Source organism: Bos indicus, chromosome 18, assembly GCF_029378745.1.
Source record: "Bos indicus isolate NIAB-ARS_2022 breed Sahiwal x Tharparkar chromosome 18, NIAB-ARS_B.indTharparkar_mat_pri_1.0, whole genome shotgun sequence".
Taxonomy (NCBI): domain Eukaryota; kingdom Metazoa; phylum Chordata; class Mammalia; order Artiodactyla; family Bovidae; genus Bos; species Bos indicus.
This window is the reverse complement of record NC_091777.1, coordinates 52,840,080-52,865,132: the sequence shown is the minus strand read 5'-3', so window position 1 is coordinate 52,865,132 and position 25,053 is coordinate 52,840,080. Positions and strand designations below refer to the sequence as shown.

General features: G+C 43.3%; 3 protein-coding genes and 1 pseudogene across 9 annotated transcripts in view; all 4 read left to right on the top strand.

The window, feature by feature from the left end:
* The window catches only part of CEACAM20 (CEA cell adhesion molecule 20), a 77,465-nt gene extending 73,848 nt beyond the window's left edge, over positions 1–3,617 (top strand). For all 5 annotated transcript variants that reach the window (XM_070771219.1, XM_070771221.1, XM_070771222.1 and 2 more), the window contains one exon: positions 1,058–3,617. In XM_070771219.1, coding sequence (XP_070627320.1) covers positions 1,058–1,111 — 54 coding nt within the window. In that variant the 3' untranslated portion in view covers positions 1,112–3,617. The remainder of the gene's footprint in view (positions 1–1,057) is intronic.
* Positions 1,883–3,617, top strand: LOC109572691 (small ribosomal subunit protein eS10-like; annotated as a pseudogene).
* A 1,548-nt stretch (positions 3,618–5,165) lies between these two features.
* ZNF180 (zinc finger protein 180) lies at positions 5,166–24,572 on the top strand. 3 transcript variants are annotated; one of them, XM_070771216.1, is made up of 5 exons: positions 5,166–5,207; positions 6,657–6,746; positions 15,322–15,396; positions 20,802–20,880; positions 22,225–24,572. In XM_070771216.1, the coding sequence occupies exons 2-5, from the start codon at positions 6,696–6,698 to the stop codon at positions 23,967–23,969; spliced, it is 1,950 nt and encodes a 649-aa protein (XP_070627317.1). In that variant the 5' UTR covers positions 5,166–5,207; positions 6,657–6,695; the 3' UTR covers positions 23,970–24,572. The 3 variants fall into 3 exon arrangements, with proteins under 3 accessions (XP_070627317.1, XP_019835264.2, XP_070627318.1); XM_019979705.2 differs by having other exon boundaries at positions 20,760–20,880; XM_070771217.1 differs by lacking the exons at positions 5,166–5,207; positions 6,657–6,746 and adding an exon at positions 11,696–11,752.
* The window catches only part of ZNF285 (zinc finger protein 285), a 32,969-nt gene continuing 23,232 nt past the window's right edge, over positions 15,317–25,053 (top strand). Inside the window, 1 exon segment of the mRNA XM_070771224.1 lies at positions 15,317–15,396. The gene's annotated coding sequence lies outside the window, so the exon portion shown is untranslated.

Below are 25,053 nucleotides of genomic sequence, written 5' to 3'. Positions count from 1 at the left end.
CTCCTCAGTGTCTGCTACCTTCTGAAGGGATGAGAAGGAGCAAACAATGCAGAGGGTTTGGAGTAGAGTGTTCTGAGTTGAGGAGCATCAGGTGAAAAGGTCCTGAAGTGAATGTATTTTTTTCTATTGTTGCATAAAGAATTACCACAAACTTAGCAGCTTAAAACAACACCCACTTATTATCTCACAGTTTCCTGGATCAGGAGTTCGGGCAATTCTCAGATGGGTCTTCTGCAAGGCTGCAAGAAAGGCATTGGCCAAGTCTCAGGTCTCATCTGAGGCTCTACTGGGAAGGGATCCACGTCTGAGCTCTTACGGTTGTTGGAAGCATTCAGTCCCTTGCAGGCTGTCATAATGAGGGCCTCAGTGTCTTACTGGCTGTCAGCTGGAGGCTGCATTCAGTCTTTTCAGTGCTTTCCATAGGCAGCTCAGAACATTGTATCTCGCTTCCTCAAAGCCAAGACAGATGTCACACTGTTATATAACAGAATCACTTAATGTAAGCAGATACCACCTGTCACCTTTGCCATATTCAAATGGTTAGATGTAAGTCACAGGTCTTGCCCTCAAGGGGAGGTCTGCATCAGGGCATGAAAATCAAGGGACTTCCCTGATGACTCAGATGATGAAGAATCCTCCTGCAATGCAGGAGACCCGGCTTTGAGCCCTGGGTTGGGAAGATCCCCTGGAGAAGGAAATGGCCATCCACTCCAGTCTTCTTGCCCGGGAAATCCCATGGACAGAGGAGCCTGGTATGCTACAATCCATAGGCTGGCAAAGAATCTGTCATGACTGAGGGACTAAGCACAGACGCATGCATGAATACCCACAGGTGAGGATTATGGGGGTCACCTTAGACTCTGTCCTCCACAATGGGGAAGCAAAGGCCATTCCAGGTATGGAAAGGTGTCAGCATGACTGAAGTACAATGAGAAAGGAAGCCCTTTGGAATTTTCAAGGTTGAGAAAGGAGAATGCCAGAGAGTTTGAGCCCCTACAGTAGGTAGCCCAGGAAAGCCCACCAGAACTGGAACTTACCTCTTCTCTTTGTGTAATAGGCGCTTGTGAATCCAGAACACAGCATCTACTGCCAAATCAACCGTTCCACCTAATGGAAGCAGAGATCCTTCCTCCAGAAATCCTAAAGAAGTCACGTTCAATCATATATTCAATGATGTTTATTAATACACATTATGTTCCAGCCATTCTCTTTGCAAACCTTGTGACATTCTGTTTCGATGTTTTTTCAGTCTCTAGACCCTAGCTCTCACCAAATCTTACGCTTTGGGCTCATGTTTCTTTAAAAGCAATAGAAACAAGTCAAAAGCCACCTAGAATTAAAGGACCAAGGTCTGATACCCAGAAGCTGGGGATCTCATAGTGTTTACTACATACATCATTGGTGGACAAAGCAGGCGGGGAGAAGTGTGAGCTTGAGTCAGCCCGAGTGGAGCATGGGATGTATCCATGGGTCAGACAAGCAGTGTCTTTTCACATCATGGTAGAGGATAAGGAACAAGGAGCTGTTAAGAGATGACAAGAGAAAACACAGAATGAAGCATGGGAATGAGGCACCTAGGGAGGTGCAGGCACGAGATGCTTTGAATCCCAAGAGACTCAGGGATGGAGATGTGAGGATGAGATTTGCTAAAGGGAACAAGGAGTCCAGGATGACTCCCAGGTTTCTGGCCAGAGCAACTGGATGACAGTTTCTTCAGGCCACTTTCTGAAGCAACAGTGGGGAAGGAGTAAATCTGGGACAGAGAGAGAAATCAAGAATTTGGCTTGCACGTCAAGGATCAAGCAGAGAATCAAGCAGGCAAATGTTCATAACAGTCTAGGAAGCTCCCTTTCCAGCTCCAGCCCCAAATGCAGCAGCGGTCATGATGTTGATGCCCAAGAAGAACCGGATTGCCGTTTATGAACTCTTTTTAAGGAGGGGATGATGGTGGCCAAGAAGGATGTCCACATGCCATATCACCCAGAGCTGGCAGACAAGAATGTGCCCAATCTGCACGTCTTAAAAGCCATGCAGTCTCTCAAATCACGAGGCTATGTGAAGGAACAGTTTGCCTGGAGACACTTCTACTCACTTTGTTGGTACCTCACCAACAAGGGCATCTTCCAACCTGCCCCCTGAAATTGTGCCTGCCACCCAGCATCACAGACATCCTGAGACTGGCCAGCCACGGCCCAAGGTCTGCAGGGAGAGCGACCTGCAAGGCTCACGCAAGGGGAAGCTGACAGAAACACCTACAGACAAAATGCCGTGCCCCCTGGTGCCCACAGGAAAGCTGAGGCTGGGGCTGGGTCAGCAACTGAATTCGTTTAGAGGTGAATTTGGTCACGGACGTGGTCAGCCACCTCAGTAAAGCTGAAAGAGATTGCTTTGTGTTGAATAAACCTGTAAACAGAAAAAATTTTTAAAAAGTCTACATAGAGCAGGGCTGGAAATATACATTAGGAGTTGTCAGTGGGATTTGAAGTTATGGGGTTAGATGAGATCTTGTGTCAAGGGTCCCCAGGACCACCCTCAGGCTCAATGATTTGCTAAAAGGATTCACAGGACCTCCAAGTTGTTATGACCATTGTTATGGCTCATGACAGCAAAAGGACAGAGAGTAAAATCAGCAAGAGGAAAAGGTACAGATGAAGTCTGGAAGAAACCATGTTCCTCAGTTTCCAGGAAGTTGACCAAGAAATAGTCCTTGGAAATAGGCTTTTTGGGGGGAATAGGTAGGGTTTGAGTAACTCAGACCTGCTGAGTTAACCTCTTCCCCTACAGATCCCAAAGACAGTAGATGACGACAGAGAAGAGTAGGGGCTGATAAACTAAGCATGGGTCCCTTCAACATTTATAGTTTGAGGTAGAGGATTCAGCAAAGGAAAAGGACTGTCCTTTTTATCCTGCTGAGAACTTCCTCCTTGCTTCCCCCGAATATCAGAGAGACAGATTACACTCTCCCTCTCCCTTATCTTTGTCTTTGAAGCAGATGAATTCATAACTTCCTTGTTCTTCCATAGATGTTGAGCCCTCACCCAACTCCTGGCCAATAGAACCTCAGTATGAAACTTGGGTCTCAGCCAATTCTCAAGCAACTGAGAGAGAAATCTCTGGGTTACAAGGTCATCTGTGTAGAGTGAGTTTCTGTTCCTCAGGAGTAGCTATTCCAAAGTCTGTAATATTCAGGTTAGGTCAGGGATTCAGGTGCTCTTGCAAGTAGATATTACCATCTTATTTGTTTTTAAAGAAAAAAAAAATGGCAAAACAGAAGACAAAGTCAGTTTTAAGCTATATAGTAGTAGTGTCTAAATATTCAGATTTAATGTCTGAATATCTTGAAGTGAAAAAAACAATGAAAACAAAAAAGTGAACAGAAAAAAGAGGAGATAACACTCCAAAGACCCCATTGTGATTTTGTCTTATTATACTAAATCTGTAGATCAATCTACAATGTTTTACCTCTTTACAACACAACCATTGTAATGTGGCGTTTGTATGTCTTTGATCTCAGTAGTTTTGAAGGCTTCTACTAATGTCTCTATATATTTTACTAAATTTATTTGTAGGGCTTCTTTTTTGCTTCTCTTATAAATAAATGTGAACCTTTCTCTGTCTTTTTTAAAAAATTATTTTATTTACTGGCTGTGCTGGGTCTTCGTTACTCCTTGGGCTTTTCTCTAGTTGTGGTGAGCAGGAGCTACCCACTAGCTTTGGTACGTGAGCTTCTCTTGCTGAGCATGGGTTCTAGGGCCCACAGGCTTCCATAGTTGCAGTTCCTGGGCTCTAGCACAGGCTCGATAGATACACTCCATAGATACACTCCATGGTAAGTGGGATCTTCCTGGAACAGGGATTGAACCCATGTCTTCTGCATCGGTAGGCGGATTCTTTATTGCTGAGCCACCAGGGAAGCTCCTTTCTCTGTCTTGTTTGTAAACTAAATATTGCTTTTGTAGAGGAAAGATGCTGGTATGTGGGCAAGGAGCAAATTGTGTAATGTAGAAATTAAGAGCATGGATTCCAGAGTCAGACTTTTCTCTTTAATTGTGGTAAAAGTCACATAATTTAAAACATACTAGCTTAACTATATTTAACCATACAGTTCAGTGGCACTAAGTGCATTGATATTATTGTGAAAATCTCAGCGTCTTCCATGTCCCGAATTTTTCACCTTCCTAAACTGAAACTGTCCCCATCCCATGTTTCTACCAATGTACTTTGCAGAGTCAGACTTCTTGAACTCAAATACTAATTCTGCCCTTACAATACAACCTGTTACTTAATATTACTGGGCTTCAGTTTCATTTTTTGTAAAAGGGAGTATCTGGTTTAAAATACCGGTAAGGAAGAGATGAAATTACTATCTGTAGATGACTGGCTCACTAGAGAAGCCAGGAAAATAAAATGGAATACTATGAGAATTCAGAACATTTCAGTAGGTTAACCAGATACAAAATAAATACTTAAAAAAAAAAATCAACCACAATAACCAGCTATAAGAAACTTTGGGGGGTAGAGATTACATTTCAAACAGCAATAATTTTTTGTTGTTAAAGTCAGATTTACGTGAGGAAAACTACAGTTTCTTGATAGTATTAAAAGAGAAAGCTTAAAAATAAAGCTGTATGAAAACACGTTTCCAACCGCATCCCGTTTTCACTGTCACTCCTGAACGTCTAGCCGAGCCCAGGGCCGGCCTTTCCCAAGACAGCCACTTCCCACGCATCGGTCTTTTGGCCTCCATTTCCTAGTCTCAACGCCGCGCAAAAACTCGGACGCGCACACTCTCACCCCTCAGCCGCTAATTCAGTTTTCACTCCTGGTTCTTGTGTGGCCACCTCCCGAGTCCACCCCGGGTATGAAGCTGGAAACACCCCACAATTACCGCCCGCACCGCCGAGGCTTCTGGGAATTGTAGTTCCGGCTCGCAGAGTCCAAACGCACTTCCGGGTTCGGGCAGAAGTGCAGCCATTGTCCCGTGCGCGGACGCTTGCAATCTACGTGCACCTCGGCCCTTTGGCGGTTAAGCCGAGCGGCCTTGTGGATGCCGACTAAGGGAGGGGATAGAACTAGCTTAAGCCTAGTCTGTCGTGTGCAGAGTCGTGGTAGAGAATTGCCTAACCGAGCTCGTCTTGCCGCAGAGCGGTGGTGGGCACTGAAGCTGTGACAGGCCCTGCCTGGACCTCGAGCTGGTGGACTCTCAGGTTGGTGAGGGGGCGGGGCAACGCCGGGTGCCTGGTGCGCGCATGCGCAGGGTCTGGGCGGGTGGCTGGGACGGAGTATGTGGGTGGGCGATCTGGGACCTGCGTGGGCGGTGCTTCAGCCTCAGATTACAGAAGTTGGTGGTGATGCTGGGGCAACTGCAGATCCCGGTACTGTGCTCTGCGCGCGTCCCAGGTGCGACGCACGTAGGGGCCTGGGGAGATTGGTGGAGAAAGCGGTTTGGGTGCAGGTTCAGGGTACAGCTGCATTATGAACTCACACTGTACTGTTTGAGTGAGGATCCAGGGGTGCTGAGGGATGGGTAAGAGAGAGCAATGGGGCAGAGATGGCTTGTGGAGGCGGGGATTTGCCAGGAACTGTTCGAGTCTCAGACCCAGAAACTTCGAGCCGGTACGCAGACAACAGGTCCACATTAAGGGCCTAGGAGGGGCTAGCAGGTACTATGCTTGTCAGGGCGCCCCCCAGCCCCATGCTGGCCACGTTTTGGATTCAGCGGTGAGGACACCGGGTTGATGGGGGGCCCAGGAGGATTTTGAGTGGTGGGGAGTCTGGGCTGGTACTCTTCTGGTAGGGGCCCACCGATCCCAGGAGGGAGGAGGTCGTGGGTGCAGCTGAGCTCTGTGCGTATGCTTGGCTTTTTGAACAGGAAGTGAGAGGCAATCGCCAGGTGCTGGAGGGTCAGTGGAAGGATAGGATCCTGGGAGGGGCACGGCTAAGTAATGAACTTCACGCAGTTAATCAGGTATTTGACTGTGGATCATCAAGCCCAGGGGGCTACATGGTGGCTCAGTGGCTGCAGTGCAGGAGACAAAGGTTCGATCCCTGGGATGGGAAGATGCCCTGGAGAAGTGAATGGCAACCCACTCGAGTATTCTTCCCTAGGAAATCCCATGGACAGAGGAGCCTGTGGGTTTACAGTCCATGGGGTTGCAAGAGTTGGACATGACTTAGCAAGTAAACAACAACAACATCAAGGCCAGAGCCCTGCTCTTTGCCTTAGGAAGAAGTGCTGATTTGGGTCTGCAGATTCAGGTTGAGGGTGGCAGGTGGACACTAGGGGATCCTCAGTGTGCTGGGTGTTTGTGGGGGTGGGGGGTGTCCCAGGATCCAGTGGGACAGAGACTGATTCATGCTGCAGATTTTGGTGATGGGTGTAAGGTGGAGCTCGGGCACATGGTGGGCTTCCAGGTAGGTGGCCCAGAGGCCCCAAACACTGGACCATCCAGTGGAACTGCAGAGTCTTGGCCTGGGAGAGGGACTAGCGACTCTAGGTACAAGCATAGCTATTCAGGCAAGACTCTATCTGGGCAGGAGCTTCTAGAAACACAGTTGCCATGGAGACTGCATCCCCGAAGCAGAGGCTGATGGTGGGGTGTGGCCCACAGTGGACCTACAGGAGGATGCTATACTCAGGGCTTCTCCTCTTGCAGCTCAGGATCTCAGGTCCCTGCCTGTGCCTGGAGGAGAGTATGGAAGAGCAGGATGAGAAGCCCCAAGGGTCCCTGAAGGTCTGCGTGCAGGTGAGTGGAGCTTCCCTTCTCCTGGGAGACCAGAGTTTGCTCCCCCTATGCCTCACAGTCTGATCCTCTGGGCATGGGAGGAGGGAGCATGTCTGGCTCTCTTTGTCATGTTTTGGGGCTTCTGGTCCCTCCCAGTCAGCAAGCTTCTCACACTTTTTCTACATTTTATGGAGCTCCCTACTCTTCCTCACCCTTTTACCCAATAACTCTTTCTGGAAGGAATTTGGCATCTCGTATCAAAAGCCCTGGGCTTCCTTGGTGGTCAGTGGTAAAGAATCTGCCTGCCAGTGTAGGACATGTGAGTTCAGTCCCTGGGTGGGAAGATGCCCTGGAGAAGGAAATGGCAACCCACTCCAGTGTTCTTGCCTAGGACATTCCATGGACAGAGGAGCCTGGCGGGCTACAGTCCATAGGGTTGCAAAGAGTTGGACACAGCTGAGCAACTAAATGACAACAATGTAAAGCCCTTAGGCTACTGTTTCCCTCTTGACCAGCAACTCACAGCTTTGCTTGGGAATGAGCAGTTGGAAAGAAATTTCAAGAATATTCAATGTAAGAAGAGAGTTAAATGAGTTATAGTAAAACCTTGAATGGAATTCACTGTAGATACTGATAGGCTGAAAAGATATTTATGATCTGGGTTAAGTAAATAGCATTTCAAAATGCTTTTTATAAAGGGGTATAATTTGTATGTACGTGGAAAATATGTTATAAATTTATCAGTTAACAAAGATTATCTGTAAGTTGTATTCCGAATGACTTTCTGTTTTCATTTAGCTCTATTTTTGTCCTTTTATGCAGTGCATTTTAAGTCTAGGAAATAAACAGTTTAAAGCATTTTCCTACAGCACATCTTCTTTGAGAACATTTCATTTCTTTAAAATGTTAAATTAGGGGAGTTCCCTGGTTGTCCAGTAATTAAGACTTCTCCATCCAATGCAGAGGGTGTGGGTTCAATCCCTGGTTGGAGAGCTAAGATCCCCCATGCCTCCCAGCCAAAAAAACCAAAACATAAAACAGAAACAATATTGTAATACCTTCAATAAAGACTTTAAAAATGGCCCACATCAAAAAAAAAATCAAACTTAAAAAAAAAATTAGTTAAATTAGAATTTCACCTTTCCCTTCCTGAACAGTTCAGTCCTGAAGCTGTTAGGTGGAGCAGAGCCAGTTAGGCGTCTGCAGCTAAGGGAGGGCTACCTACCATGGGGCGTCACAGCCTGATCAGGGTGATGAGGGTGTCCATGTGTGGGGACGTCAGTGACCAAGCAGGGTGAGGATGGTGGCATCAGGAGTCCGAGCCCAGGTCAGGTGAGGTAAGTGCCCATACAGAGGAGGAGATGCTCGTTTGGGGTGACAGGAACAGAAGTGGTGAGAAGGACTTCCCGGGAGTGGATGCACCAGTGTGGGTAGCCCAAGTGCAGTGGGGGTGTCCACGCAAGGGCTGGTCCGGCCTGGGGTGTCCGAGCCACAGCAGGGTGAGACAGGCACCCGTGTTTGGGGGTGGAGGTGCATCCTGGTGTGGCATGTCACAGCCTGAGCAGGCAGAGAGTATCTACATGTGAGAGTGCCCCAACGTGGAGTATCAGAGCTCAGGCAGGATGATAAGGGCATCAACACAGAGGCCACAGCCAAGTGGCACGTGAGAAGAGGCCTGCAGAGTCAGAGCCCAGGCAGCATGACAAGGGCTTTTTGGCAGAGGCCGGCCTCCTGTGGGGCAGCAGAGTCCTGGTGGGCCAAGGGGTGCCTGTGTGGGAGAGAGCGTGGCAGTGGAAATGGGAGATCAGTTACTTACAGAGGAGTTGATCAGATAAGTAAATCTAAAAAGGGTCATGGTGAAACCACTTTAGGCCAATCCTAAGGGAAATCAACCCTGAACATTCATTGGAAGCATTGATGCTGAAGCTGAAGCTCCAGTATGTTGGCCAGCTGATGTGAAGAGCTGTCTCACTGGAAAAGACCCTGATGCTGGGAAAGATTGAGGGCAGGAGGAAAAGGGGGTGGCAGAGGATGAGATGGTTAGACAGCATCACCAATTCAATGGACGTGAATTTGAGCAAACTCCAGGAGTCAGTAGAGGACAGAGAAGCCTGGTGTGCTGTAGTCCAGGGGGTCACAAAGAGTCAGACATGACTTAAGAACTTAACAACAACAACAGAAACCGCTGGGTGGCATTTCTGGGGCTCCAAGGAGCTCCAGTTCTTTCTATCTCAGCACAGTGAGGCAAAGTGATAGCTAAAAAAGTGACTTATTAGGATAGGACACTTGTGAGGCTTACAAGCAGGCGGGCGAGAGGGGGCCATGCCCCTGAAACTTAGTGGGCTACAGTTTTATAATCAAGGGAAAAGTGAGGAGGGGGAGAGGACCACCTTCCTCCTTCTTGAGTAGATGTCATGCTTCTATCATTAACTCCTCCTCCACATTGGGCAGGGAAGTTTTCTTGTCCCTACATGGTCATGGGACTATCATGGCGCAGTGGAAATGAACAAAAGAGATTATGCTCTTTTGCATAAGGGTAAGTAACATATGAATTGATGCTTTTGAACTGTGGTGTTGGAGAAGACTCTTGAGAGTCCCTTGGACTGCAAGGAGATCCAGCCAGTCCATTCTAAAGGCATCAGTCCTGGGTGTTCTTTGGAAGGAATGATGCTAAAGGTTAAACTCTAGTACTTTGGCCACCTCATGCAGAGAGTTGACTCATTGGAAAAGACTGATGCTGGGAGGGATTGGAGAAGGGGAGATTGGAGAGGAGGAGAAGGGGACGACAGAGGATGAGATGGCTGGATGGCCTCACCAACTCGATGGACGTTTGAGTGAACTCTGGGAGTTGGTGATGGAGAAGGAGGCCTGGTGTACTGCAATTCATGGGGTTGCAAAGAGTCGGACACGACTGAGCAACTGAACTGAACTGAAATAACATATGCTCATGCTAAAAATGGTACATTGTCTCAGGTTTTAGTAAACAGAATGTCACCATTTACTTATATTTTTGTTTTTGTGTACACAGAGGAGCGTGTCATAGGAATCATTAACTCACTGAGCTCGCCTATCAGGATGCGGGTCTCACACCACCATTCTTTTATTCTTTTGGGGGCGTGTCTCATATGCTCCTGCTGCCTGGTTTTGTTGCTAGGCAAGCGTGCTTTCTTGAGTGATCATTAACTTACAGGGGTCTCCTATACATTTTTCTTTACTTAAATCCCCTAGTGGGATTAACTGTTTAATTACCTACTTTGTCCCTTTACTCTGTTCCCTATCAGTGGGAGGCACATGAATGTTTTGATTTCCCAGTGCATATCAGAGTTACGTGTACACTATACTGGAGTCTGTTAAGTGTGCAGTAGCACTGTGTCTAAATAAGCAGTGTTTTTGTTGTTTAGTTGCTAAGTTGCATCTAACTCTTTTGCAACCCCATGGACTGTAAACCTGCAGGCTCCTCTGTCCATGGGATTTCCCAGGCAAGAATACTGGATTGGGTTACCATTTCCTTCTCCAGGGGATCTTTCTGACTCAGGGATCAAACCCCAGTCTCCTGCATTAGTAGGCAGATTCTTTACCTCTGAGCCACCAGGGAAGCTCCATAACAAGGTACACACCTTAATTTTAAAATATCTTACTGCTTAAAAATTGCTAATCAACATCTGAGCCTTCAGCAAGTCATAATCTTTTTGCTGGTGGAGGGCCTTGCCTCATTGGTGGCTGCTGACTGATTGGGGTGGTGGTTGCTGAAGGTTAGGGTGGCTGTAGCAATTTTTTAAAAGAAGGTAACAGTGAAATTTGCCTTATCAATTGACTTGTTCATTTATGAACAATATCTCTGTAGCCTGCAGTGCCGTCTGGTAGCATTAACCCACATAACTGAAAATATAACTTCTTTCGGAATAGGAGTCAATCCTCTCATCCTCCTGCTGAGTTATCAACTAACTTCAGGTCATATTCTAATTCCTTTTTTTTTTTTTTAGGTTTTCTTTCTTTCTTTCTTTCTTTTGGCTGCACTAGGGTCTTCGTTGCTGTGCACGGGCTTTCTCTAGTTGTGGAGAGTGAAGCTACTCTCTAGTTGGGGTCCGTAGGCTTCTCACCGTGGTAGCTTCTGTTGCGGAGCACAGGCTCTAGGGCCCTTGGGCTTAGTTGCCCCACGACTTGTAGGATCTTCCCGGACTAGGAATTGAACCCGTGTCCACTGCTTTGGCAGGCAGATTCTTAATCTCTGGACCATCAAGGAAGTCCAATACTTTGTTGTCATTTCACCAGCGTGTTCACCAGGAATTGATTCCAACTCAAGAAACCACTTTTCTTTACCCATCCTTAAGAAACCATTCCTCATTCATTAAAGTTTTTTTCCATGAGATTGCAGCAATTCAGTCCCATCTTCAGGCTCCACTTCTAATTCTAGTTCTCTTGATATTTTCACTTCATCTACAGTGACTTCCTCCACTGAAGTCTTGAACTCCTCAAAGTCATCCATGAGGGTTAGCATCAGCTTCATCCAAATTCCTCGTCCCATAGGTCTCCTGGAGGAGGATATGGCAACCCACTCCAGTATTCTTGCCTGAAAAATCCCATGGACAGAGGAGCTTGACAGGCCACAGTCCATGGGGTCACAAAGACTCAGACATGACTGAGCATGTGTGCATGCGCATGCACACGCACACACAAATAAATCTCCTTAATGGCATCTGGACTGATGAATCCTTTCCAGGAGATTTTCCACACACACACACACATACACACACACACATACACACACACACACACACCACATACACACATGAATCTCCTTAATGGCATCTAGACTGATGAATCCTTTCCAGAAGATTTTCAATTTTCTTTGCCCAGATCCACCAGCAGAATCACTGTCTTTGGCAGCTATGACCTTATGAAATGCATTTCTCAAATAAGACTTGAGAGTTGAAGTGATCCCTCTTCATGGGCTGCAGAATGGAAGTTGTGTTAGCTGGCATCAAAACAACATTAACCTCATTGTACATCTCCGTCAGAGCTCTCAGGTGAGCAGTAATATTTTGAAAAGAATCTTTCCTTCTGAGCAATAGGTCTCAACAGCAGGCTTAACATGTTTGGTAAACCATGTTGTAAAGAGATATGCCATCATCCAGACTTTGTTTTTCAATTTATAGAGCACAGGCAGAGTGATTTAACATAATTTTTAAGGGCCCTAGGATTTTCGGAGTGGTAAATGAGCGCTGGCATGAAATTAGTCACCAGCTGCATTGGTCCCTAACAAGAGAGTCAGCCTGTCCTCTGAAACTTTGAAGCCAAACATCGATTCTCCTCTCTAGCTAGGAAAGTCCTAGATGGTATCTTATTCCAGTATAAGGCTGTTTTGTCTACATGAAAAATCTGTTGTTGAGTATAGCCACCTTCAGTAACTACTTAGCTAGATCTTCTGCATAACTTGCTGCGGCTTCTTCATCAGCACTTGCTGTTTGTCTTTGCACTTTTATGTCACAGGAAACAGCTTCTTTCCTTAAACCTTATGAACCAATCTCTGGTAGCTTCAAACTTTTCTTCTGCAGCGTCCTCACCTCTCTCAGCCTTCACAGAATTTAAGGGATAGCATGTTACTGTGGATGAGGTTTTGGCTGAAGGGAATGTTGTGGCTGGTTTGATCTTCTCTCCAGAATACTCACTTTCTCCATATCAGAAATAAAGCTGTTTTGCTTTCTTGTGTCATCCGTGTGCTCACTGGAGTAGTGCTTTTCATTTCCTTCAAGACCTTTTCCTCTGTATTCAGAACTTGGCTGTTTGGTGCTAGAGGTCTCGCTTTCGGCCTGTCTCAGCTTTCACATGCCTTCCATGTTAAACTTAATCCTTTCTAGCTTTTAAATTGAGAGACATGAAATTTGTCCCTTTCACCTGAACACTTAGAGGCCCCTGAAGGGCTATTGATTGGCCTAATTAAATATTGTTGTGTTTCAGAGAATTAGGAATCCTGAGGAGAGGGAGAGAGACAGAGGAAGGGCTAGTCAGTAGAGCAGTTAGAATCTACACAACATTTATGGGTTAAATTTGCCCTCTTATATGTGGGCACGATTCTTGACATCCCAGAACAATCACAATTTTGTTGTTTAGTGGCTGAGTCCTGTCTGACTCTTTGCAACCCCATGGACTGTAGCCTACCAGGCTTCTCTGTCCGTGGGATTTCCCAGGCAGGAATACTGGAGTGGGTTGCCCTTTCATTCTCTAGGGGATCTTCTGGACCCAGGGGTTGAACCGAAGTCTCCTGCATTATAAGAGGATATTTTACAGCTAAGCCACCTGGGAAGGCCCAAACAATCACAATAGTAACATCAGAGATCACTGATCACAGATCACCATGACAAATACAGTAATACTTAAAAAGTTTTAAATGTTTTGAGAATTAATGACATGTGACATACAGACAGGAAGTGGGCAGATGCTGTTGGCAACATGGAACCAGTAGCTTCGCTTGATGTGATGTTGCCACAGACTTCAGTTTGTAAAAGGCAGTATCTGTAAAGCACAATAAAAAGAGATACGCCTATTCTTGAAGGGACTGTCAGTTGACGGATTGAGTCATTATACTCGGTAGTAAAAACTTCAGGAAGCCACAAAGGAATTGCCTTGTTTCAAAGTGATTATTCAAGAGGAAACATTTTTTGCTGTTTTTTTTTTTTTTCTATATTGAATATAGGAAAACAAATGTCGTTTAAATATGGATACAGTGTTGAAACACAGACTGTGAACTTGTCCCTCAATTCTGCGTTTCCAAAATACAACTGCTTTTAATGCTTTTGAGACTGTCTTTCCAGACTTTTCTGTGCTTATTTATATTCTATAAAAATTTATTCATAGTCCATATGCTGTTCTTAATTTTTTTTTTACTCAACAATATGTTACAGACATCTTTCTGTCATTTGTATGCCTCAATCCATGCAAATCTATCTTTTCTTCTCTTGGCTGCTGAAGAGTAGTCAGTTACCTGGATGAAGCATAATTTATTTAAATAGGCACTTACTAATGGACACTTAATCCCTCCTCCCATTTTTGCTATGTTAATGTAACTTTTTAATGAGGTTTCTTGTTTTCTGGGGCTAGAGGGGAGGGCGGGACTGTGCTGCACAGTTTGCAGGATCTTCGTTTCCTGACCAGGGACTGAACTCAGGCCACGGTAGTGAAAGTCCTAAGTCCTAACCACTAGACTGCCAGGAGATTCCCTAAGTGTATTTTCTGTTATTTCCTAAGGAAATGCTTTCAAGTAGACTTATTGGCTATTACATATTTTTAAACATTACCATTAAAAAACAAACATAAAGGCAAAGAGTATATATAAAAACTGATAAGATCGGGATAAAGTGTGTACCCGAGTTAAAAATGTGGATCTAATATCAGTTTCATGGTTTTGACAGTGTTCTGTGGTTGTATACGATACTATCATTGGGGGAAACTGGGTGAAGCAGACACAGGAAGTCTGTTTTATTTTTGTAACTTCTTGTGAGTATTTAACTATTTCCAAGTAAAATGTTATTTAAAAAAATATATCGCCAATCCAGGAAGGTTGTATCAACTTAAAACTCCACTAAGAGTATATGAATATGAATCTCTTAAATCGTGGGCCACCAGGGCAGAGGTCATCAGCAACAGGCCCAAGAAATAGTCCATGTGGTTGGGATATTGGTTACATACAGGGGTTTGAGCAAAGAAGTAAATATAAATAGAATAATGGGATCCAGGTAAGGAGGGTAAAAATATAGAAAGCAGGGAGGCCAGAATAAAATGTGTTGTTAAATTGGAAATATCAGTGTGAATTTATGGTCTCTAATGGGCAGAGATAGTTATAGAAATAGAGATGTGATTTTATCTGATTGAAAGAGATGAGCATCTTTTTGTGTATTCACTGGCCGTTTTATTTCTTCATAGTTGGGTTTCCTGTGCATTTTCCTTTGTCCATTTTTCGGTTGAAGCTACCTTTTTCTTTCTTTTTTAAAAAATATGTATTTATTTGGCTGTGTTGGATCTTAGTTGTAGCATGTGGAATCTAGTTCCCTGATTAGGGATTGAACCTGGGCCCCCTGCATTGGGAGCTTAGAGTCTTAACCACTGGACCACCAGGGACGTCTCTACCTTTTTCTTCCTGATTTGGAAGAAATCGTAACAGCATAGATTCTTATCGGTGGTATTTTTTGCCAAACATTTTATGAAGTTAATTTGGTGTTCTTTTCCTTTATCATTCTTCAGTCATGCTGTATTCCATCCTATTTGCTTACAATTCTGTGTTCCAGGAATTCAGGCAGGGCCCAGCTGGACAGTTCTTTCCTTCTATATGGTGTCTGGGGTCACTCAACTCCATTCAGCTGCTAACTGGGCTGGTCTGAAAGATGCACAGAGATAGCAGGCCATGTCTTGTGCCTCAGTGCTCCTCTGGGTATCCCATGTCTCTCCCCACGTGGCCTACCTGTGCTTACCGGTGGGAAGGAGCAGAAGTTTTGTTGGTGGGATGTGTTAAAACAGGTGGTCTACTGGGTCCTAGCCAACTCACAGTGGGCATTTTGAGCCCTGATTATTCTCCTTTTTCTCATCTGCTCTGCCTTCTCAGGACTCTCTGCTTCCTCAGGAGATTATCATCAAGGTTGAGGGAGAAGATGCCCGGTCACTGGCCGTCCCATCCCAGGTGAGTTGGACAGGGCCTTTGTGTCTTTCGATTGAGAAATGTGCATGGCTGACAGGCAGCAGAAGCCACATTGAAGTGAACTGATTAGAAAATGATTAGAAAATGAGGAAATTGAGATGAATGGATACTTTTTACACAAAGTTGGTTATAATGCAAGGAGAGTGATAACTGCATGGAAACTTGAGAGTGAGTATTGTCATTTTCTTCCCTCTAAAGGTTTGAAAGAATTTGGCTTGGTTTAAATGGTTGCAGGACAGAGTAAGTGAAAAAAAATTCAGGGTCAGGAGAGAGAGAAGCTACAACTATAAAGCAGAACTCACAGATACAAAGAACAAGTGGTTACTAGTGCTGGAGGTGGCGGAAGCTGAGGGGAAGAATTGGGAGGTATAAAGTATGGAGTATAAGACAGGCCTGAGGGTAGATTATACAACATGGGCAATATAGCCAATATTTTGTAATAACTGTAAAGGGAAAGTAACCTTTCAAAATTGTATAAAAATTAAAAATAGCCATTAAAAAAACAGTCCTTGATTAGTGTCAGGGGAATTAATTCAGAACATATGTGAATGCATTGGCTCTGTTAGAGGAAGAAGGGCTCATATAAGAAAAGTGAGGTTGAGGGAATTATTGGAAGGCTTACATTTTTCTCTGTGAACCATCAGATGTTCTGTTGAGCATGAGGGTGGTAATCAGAATGGAGAGATGTTGGATGAAAGTGGAGAAGGCTTAAAGTAGTAACTTGGATTAGGGGAGACAGGCTGCTCCAGGAGGTACAGTGAGGTTTCTGGTCAGTCCCAAAAATTCATTCTGAGATTGTTGTTTGGTCGCTAAGTCGTGTCCAACTCTGCAACTCTATGGACATGCCAGGCTTACCTGTCCTTCAGTATCTCCTGTTGAGTCAGTGATGCTGTCCAGCCATCTCATCCTCTTTGACTCACTTGTCCTCCTGCCCTCAATCTCTCCAAGCATCAGGGTCTTTTCCAATGAGTTGGCTCTTCACATCAGATGGCATTCTGAGATAGTAGCCATTAATAATAATGGAGAGCAGGTTGATATTTAGATGTATTTAGTTACATTCAATGGAAGCCCCACAGCCCACAGGTTTAAGGCAATATTTAAAAGGGAATTTTTGACTATATCAAATAGAAAGATTAAGATGAATGATCCATAGACTCTCAACTGAATAATTAAGATAGAAAAGATAAAAAGGATACTAAACAGAAAGGAAAAGACTATAGACTAGAGAATAGTCATAGTAGGTGTTTCAATAGAATAAAATAAAGAGCTTCTCTAGTGGCTCAGAGGGTAAAGCGTCTGCCTGCAGTGCAGGTAGACCTGGGTTCGATCCCTGGGTTGGGAAGACCCTCTGGAGGAGGAAATGGCACCCCACTCCAGTACCTTTGCCCAGAAAATCCCATGGACGGAGGAGCCTGGTAGGCTATAGTCCATGGGGTTGCAAAGAGTCAGACACGACTGAGCGACTTCATTTTCAATAGAATAAAGACCCCAAACCATCAAAGAATGAGAAGAGTAAAGGGGACAACTGAGCAAGTAAAGTGGAGAAATCTGATGTTGTAATGAAAGAGTGAGCAGTTCTCTGTGTGTGACTTGGGAGGTGGAGTACTTTATGGTGGTTTCAAGATCTAGGGTCTCACGCTAAGAGTGAGGGGCTATAAGTCAGGCTGGCTGTATGAATTGATGACTGAGAACATAGTCTATGATGTTAGGGAAACTTGAAGTTGCATCCCAGTTAGGCATATGTGTTACTTTCTCTAACCTTCTGGCTTTTCATCTGAAAAATGGTGCTGCTAATAGTATTTTCTCAGGGACCTTGTAAGAAATCAATGAACAGTAATTTATGCAGTGGGCTTCTCTGGTGGCTAAAGTGGTAAAGAATCCGCCTGCCAGTGCAGGAGACACAGGTTCACTCCCTGGAGGAAGATCACAGGGATTCAATCCCACAGGAAGGTCACCTGGAGGAAGAAATGGCACCCCCCTCCAGTATTCTTGCCTGGGAAATCCCATGGTGGGCTACAGTCCATGGGGTCAAAAAAGAGCTGGACACAGCGACTGAACAACAAGAACAAATTTATGCAATAGGCTAACACATTACCTGACACCACACAGTAAGTGCTTCATTAGAGTCAGTTATTTTTCTATTATTACCAGAAAACTCTACAAATGGATGCTATAGACCATCCAAGACAAGACAATACAACTTGTTGAATTAGAGGATAAATCCTAGGTGTTATTAATATAAATCTTCAGTGGAATGGAAGGGAGGTGGTGGTCAAGTTATTGGTAGAACAAGGCTCCAAGAAGTGAGGTAAATGGCATGAGTTTCAGGGTTTCTGGGAGGATACACACTCTTTTCCAGCTTTGATGCTGAGACCCCTGGATGGGAGAGCATGACCACCCTGAGCCTGTGAGGTCTGCAGAGGAGGGAGTCCTTGCAGGGAAGTGTAGGTTTTTATTAACTCAGGAATGGGGCATCCCTGATGGGTCAGTGGTAAAGAATCCGCCTGCCAATGCAAGAGACATGTTTGATCCCTAATCCAGGAAGATCCCGTGTGCCACAGAGCAACCAAGCCTATGTGCCACAACTACTGAGTCTGTGCTGTGGAGCCCACATGCCATGACTGCTGAATTCCATGCCATGGCCCTAGAGTCCAAGATTCCACGCTCCACAACAAGAGAAGCCACTGCCATGAGAAGCCCACGCACTGCAGCTTTAGAGTGGCCCCCACTTGCTGCAACTACAGAGAAAAACCCACACAGCAATGCAGACCTAGCACAGCCAAAAAAAAGACTACTATACTTATTTAAAAAAAAAAAAAAACAGGGATGCAGAGAGAATATTTGGTGAAGATGTAAGATTTCATTATTATAGAAGAATTCCCAAATTGAAAGGTTTGGGAAGGAATTTTGAGCAGTGAGGAGCTGGGGACAAGTAGATGAAGTATAGAATAAGAAGGGATAGAAGTCCAGAAAAGCCAGTATCCATACTTAAGGGACTTTTTCTAATGAGTATGTGATAAGCCTTGTGAGATTCAGGTGAACAGAGAGGACTTAAATCAGAATTTGAACCAGGATTTTTTTGATGTATTACTAAGTCTATTGATATACTGTTTCACTTACTGAAATAAGTTACCAAATATGTAATTAGTCTGTACTATACACCAATACTGTACTAAGCATAAATAAATACCTTGTCCCTGCCATCATGGATTACAGCCTAGTGACCAAGATGACCACTATGCAAACGATAAGAAAGGGTGGTGGGTCTTATGATAGAAATTCCTGGAACTTTGAGAATATAAAGCTTGACGTGGAGGGGGGGTGATAATCTAGTCTAGTATTATTTATTTGACATTTGAAGAAGTTTGATATTAAAGGGACTACATTAAACACTGAAGAGACATGTTAATTAAAAGGAAGCATGGGGCTTCCTTGGTAGCTCAGTGGTAAAGAATCTGCCTGCCAATGCAGGAGACACAGGTTCTATTTCTCTGGGAAATCCCACATGTGGGCCTGTGAGCCACAACTATTGAGCCTGTGATCTAGAGCCCGAGCCCTGCAACACGACAAGCCACTGCAATAAGAAGCCCAGGCATCGCAACTAGGGAGTAGCCCCACCTCAGCACAACTAGAGAAAAGCCCACACAGCAACAAAGACCTAGTGCAGCCAAAAAATAAGCACATAAATTTATTTTTTTTTAATTTTAAAAAGGAAGCATGGATTGGAAGTTGAAAAACAGTATCTATAGATCCATGTTGAACACAGGGAGCAGTTTTCTGAATCTCATTTTGGGCTCATTATGAAAATCTTTGAGATTTTTAGTGAAAATTATGAGCCATAGCTTAGAAAAATGCAAGTACAGTAGCATTTTGCATCAAGTTTTATGGACTTCAGGGACCTTGTGTCCTATTCATGAACCACAGCTTAAGAACACTCCATCTGTTTTAAAATGTCTTGGCAAGTGGCATTTGACTTCAGTGGCTTTTGCTGCCTTTGGATAAGGACAGATCACATCCAGTACTTTTTTGGAACAAAATTCCTGCCCAATAGTTTTTTTTTTTTAAACTCAATTAAAAATATTTTATTGGAGTGTAGTTTGATTAACCACCAAATAGTCCAAAAAGGTGAAGAAGGAAATGGCAACCCACTCCAGTATCCTTGCCTGGAAAATTCCACGGACAAAGAAGCCTGGTGGGCTGTAGTCCATGGAGTCGCAAAGAGTCGGACACGACTGAGTGATTAAAACACACACACACACACACACATACACATACACACACAGAGTCCTAAAAGGAGGGTTCTTCCTGCTTACAGGAGGCAGCTCAAGAGACCCCCTGTTTACATGGCAGTAATGACAGGCTCTGTGGTGCAGCTCATAGTGTGGGCAAAATAGAACTGTTTTCTGAAGACTAAGAGTTCAGGATAAAGATCTCTCATTGACTGTCATTTAATTTTTCAGTGTTCTCAAACCTAAGCATCCTGATAATTACCAGCCTTTGTTTTTTGTTCAGTAAACTCTGCTAATGGCTTTTTATGTATCATTACAATTTAATTCACTCAACAACATATGAGTTGGGTATGGTTAAGCCTAATAAGTAGAAATGGAATAACCTCACCATTAAGAGACAGTCAGATTAGATACATTTAAAAAAAAAAATCAGACATATGCTCTTAATAGAGGAAAAAACCCAAGTCTCTTTTCCAAATCCAGTGCTCTTAGCTTATACATCCTGCCTTTCATTAAGGCCTACATTTCATTTTCTGTCCCACATTTCATTCTCTGCATCACCAAAGCTGTGTGCCGAATCTGGCCCATCACCTGTTTTTGTAAATAAGGTTTTATTGTAATATACTCACAACCATTTGTTCATATATTTTCTGTGGCTGCTGTCTTGCTATAGCAGCAGAGCTGACTAATTGTAAGAGAGGCTGTATGGCTTGCTAAGCCTAAAATATTTGCTCTCTGACCTTTGACAGTTAAAAATTTGCTGAACCTGTTTTGTTAGTTTCTTGATAATTTGGAGGGAATTCCTAAGTTGGAATTCCATATTCACCAACACAAAAATCAGAATTAGCATTTTCTTTAAGGTCTACAAGAAAGATAACAGTTTGTCATTTCTTTCTGATGTTCCTCTTTGGGGTTATATATAAACAGGTCCAGCATCCAAAACCCAAAGGGGCTTGCCTAAAAGGTACTTGTACCCCTAGAATCTTTTGAATGTTGACTATCTCAGGACTGTTTCCAGGCCATCAGGTTTTCCTTCTTCCATCTGTCAAACTTTTCCTCTCTGAACACTGGAAGGAAATGATACCCAGCTGAGTAGGAATGTGTGTCCTGTTTTAGGAGGGAGTGAACTTCAAAATAGTGACTGTGGACTTCACTCAGGAAGAAGAAGGCACTTTGAGCTCTGCTCAGAGGACCCTGGACAGAGATGTGATCCTGGAAAACCACGGGGACTCTTGGGGTAAGAGTACAGTCCCCTTTAATGGTATCTGTATATTGAAATAATTTCTCATTTCTACAGATCAGGATCTAGGGAGTTCAGAGGCCAGAATGATTTTGGCCACACAAAGATTAGTATGGTAAAGATATAGTTTTAGTTTGTAGGGTAACAAAGGTACAACTTCGTGAGTTTGAGCTTATTCAGTCTGCTAGGTTCCTAAGAGCCAAAGACAGGGACCAGATTCTGCAGTGACTTTCTTTTGTCCCCAGTCCAGACACCCAAAGTTCTATATCTTTCCTCTCAGCTTTCCAAACTAGATGTAATCTAGTTCAAACAAGAGGATGAGTATAAAAAGAGTTTCCCCACATACATATCCAGGTGAGAAATAGACATTTAGGAGTCATTACAGGTAGACTTCCCTGGTGGCTGGGTGGTAAAGAATCAGCCTGCCAATGCAGGAGATGTGGGTTCGATCCCTGGGTCAGGAAGATCCCCTGGAGAAGGAAATGGCAATCCACTCCAGTATTATTGCCTGGGGAATCCCATGGACAGAGGAGCCTCGTGGGTTATAGTGCATTGGGGTTGCAAAGAGTCAGACACGACTGAATGACTAACACTTTCACTTTCTTTCACAGGTATAGATTTGTTTGAGAAATCCCCATAGGGCATGCCACATATTTATCTTTTCTCCCACTCAAAGAGGACTATATACATCACCACTTTTTCCCAAATGTACCTTCTGTTGCTTGGCCTAATAGCCACTCAGGCTTCTGTGTATGAGCAGATCTCCATCCTCTCTCACTTGGGACCAAAGGAATCCATGGGGCCATATTAGCCTCTAAGGCATTTAGGGAACCTGGGATAACAGTGCACTCATTATTTTTTCCTGGTTCACAAAGTAGTTTGACTTCATCTTACTAACACGACTGTACTAACAAGTTTCATGCCTTCAGAAAGTCCTAGAAATGTAAACATTAATTTCTATTTCAGTGAACATGTGTCTTAGCACTAAAGAGGGTAGAAAGGATCCTTTGTGTTTTTACTAAGAATTGCAGAATTGTTTTAAAATCCTGTAAGTTTTGCATAGATGATCCTATTTTGGAATATGGAGATATTTGACATCTAAAGTCTTTATTCAGCAACACTAAGATATGATATAGTTTCATATTAATTCCTTGTTATGCTCTCTGACTGTGGTAGTTCTCTGCTTACTGCTCATCTCATCATTTTGCTTTTCAATTTATATTTTGGTCTATAGCTGAAAATAAATCTACATATAATTTTCATACTTTCTTGTCAGCTTTCCCCCCACTATTCCAGCTCTAACAATTTTTGGCTAGGGTATTCTATTTTGCTTTCTTCCAGACTTGGCAACTGCACTTGGAAGAAGAGAATCAAGATTGAAGCAGAGCGTTTTTGATGACAAACTATCCCATAGTGTGAAGATAGAAAAGTTGACAAGAGATGATCCTTGGTTATCTTCATGCAAAGAATTTCAGGATTGTAAGGAGCTGTTGGAGAAGCAACAGGAAAAACAAGAGAGACTTTTGAAGGAAGTGACATTTACTCACAGGAATGCCATTACTCATGAGAGAGACTGCAAAAATGATAGCCCTGAGGAGAAGGCTGGTCTGAATTCCAATCTTCTTTCATCACAGATGATACCCATAAGGAACCATTTTCATAAACACGCTTCACATGTTAAAAAATTACATTATAATTCTATGGTAAACACTCATCAGATGATTACTGATACTGAGAAACTCTGTGAAAATAATGAATTTGGAAACCTCCCCCAGAGTATTCATTTTATTCAGTTTACAAGAACTCAAACAGAAGATAAATCCTATGGATTTAGTGACAGTATTCAACCTTTTAACCATGGTACACCCTTAAACATACATGAGAAAACACATGCACAAGGAAGATCCTTTGATTTTAAAGAATGTGGGCAAATTTTGAACCACAGCATATCCCATAACGAACAACAGAGAAACTCCATTGGAGAGAGTCAGTATAAATGTCATAAGACCTCCCAGAGTTCATCCCTTGCTCAAAACATGAGAAATCATTCTGAAGAGAAGCCCTTTGAATGTAATCAGTGTGGAAAATCCTTCAGTTGGAGCTCTCATCTTGTTGCACATCAGAGAACTCATACAGGGGAGAAACCTTATGAATGTAATGAATGTGGGAAATCATTCAGCCGCAGCTCTCACCTTGTTTCCCATCAAAGAACTCATACTGGAGAGAAACCTTACAGATGTAATCAGTGTGGTAAATCCTTTAGCCAGAGCTATGTCCTTGTTGTGCATCAGAGAACTCATACTGGAGAGAAGCCTTACGAGTGCAATCAGTGTGGAAAGTCATTCAGACAGAGCTACAAACTTATCGCACATCAAAGAACTCATACTGGAGAGAAGCCCTACGAATGTAATCAATGTGGGAAATCATTTATCCAGAGCTATAAACTTATTGCCCATCAAAGAATTCATACTGGAGAAAAGCCCTATGAATGCAATCAATGTGGAAAGTCTTTTAGTCAAAGTTACAAACTTGTTGCCCACCAGAGAACTCACACAGGAGAAAAACCCTTTGAATGTAATCAGTGTGGAAAATCCTTCAGCTGGAGCTCTCAACTTGTTGCACACCAAAGAACTCACACTGGAGAGAAACCCTACGAATGTAATGAGTGTGGGAAATCTTTCAACCGCAGTTCTCACCTTGTTATGCATCAGAGAACTCACACTGGAGAAAAACCCTATGAATGTAACCAGTGTGGGAAGTCCTTCAGCCAGAGTTATGTCCTTGTTGTACATCAGAGAACTCACACTGGCGAAAAGCCCTATGAGTGCAGTGAGTGTGGAAAATCCTTCAGGCAGAGTTCATGCCTTACTCAACATCAGAGAACTCATACTGGAGAGAAACCCTATGAATGTAATCAGTGTGGGAAAACATTCAGCTTGAGTGCTCGACTTATTGTACATCAAAGAACTCATACTGGAGAGAAACCCTTTACGTGTAATCAATGTGGGAAAGCTTTCATTAATAGTTCTAAACTTATTAGACATCAGGCAACTCATACAGAAGAGAAACCCTATGGATGTAACTAGCCTGGAAATCTTTCAGCAGAGGATATCCCTTCCTCCTTGCCTCCCTTTCTCCCTCACTCTTTCCCTTTCTCCCTTCAGCCCCTCATTCCCTTGTTCCCTCCTTCCATTCCTCCAGGATTACATGTATTGGAAAGAACAAGCATGAAAATAGTGTGTGTGGAAAAAAAGCTTTCCATTAGCTCTCTGTTCAACTGTGTATCTGAAAACTCTTTCTGGAGAAGAAAGAAAAAGTATGAGTCATGTATTTTACTTGGCAATTCCATGTTTTAAAAAATCAAACTTGACCCTTGTTAAACATTCCCATGAGCATGATAACTCTTGGCACTTTTCCTTGAAGAAAGCACTTCGACCTGAATTTGAGAGAATTATTAAATGGTCAATATGCTGTGGAGTGATTGCCAGTGAGGTAGACCTCTTTTCCAATAAAGAATAAATGAGAGGGGACATATATACACCTATGACTGATTCATGTTGATATATGGCAAAAACTAACACAATATTGTAAAGCAATTATCCTGCAATTAAAAAAAGATAGTAAATCTAAAGAGAATAAAGCTATGGCACCTAAAAAAAAAAAAGGAATAAAAGAATGCTAATACTGGTTGTCTTGTTGAAAATGTTGGGAAATTGCTGTAGTTATTACAAACCACTCCAGTATTCTTGCCTGGACAATTCCATGGACAGAGGAGCCTGGGGGACTACAGTCCATGGGGTTGCAAAAGAGTTGGACATGACTGAGGTGACTTAGCACACAGCACATTAGAACTTAGACTGGAAAACAGAATTTCAGTGTATCCTTTTCCAATGTGATTTCTCCAGCACTACTTGGTGATTTGTTTCATAAGCACTTTTATCTTATATGTAAATATTTTGTAAAAAAAAAAAAAAAAAAAGGGAAATGGCTGTGAACTGAAAATTGCAGGGCAAGAGTATAGAACATTCATTTCTAGAATCATGAAAAGATATATTTGTGCTTGGATCAGAATCTAAAGGGATTCTAGGTGTATCTCTTTTAATTTTAGATTTATACTTTTTTCATTTGTTTTTTGGACTGTGTGCTTTTTTATAATACTAATGAATGATA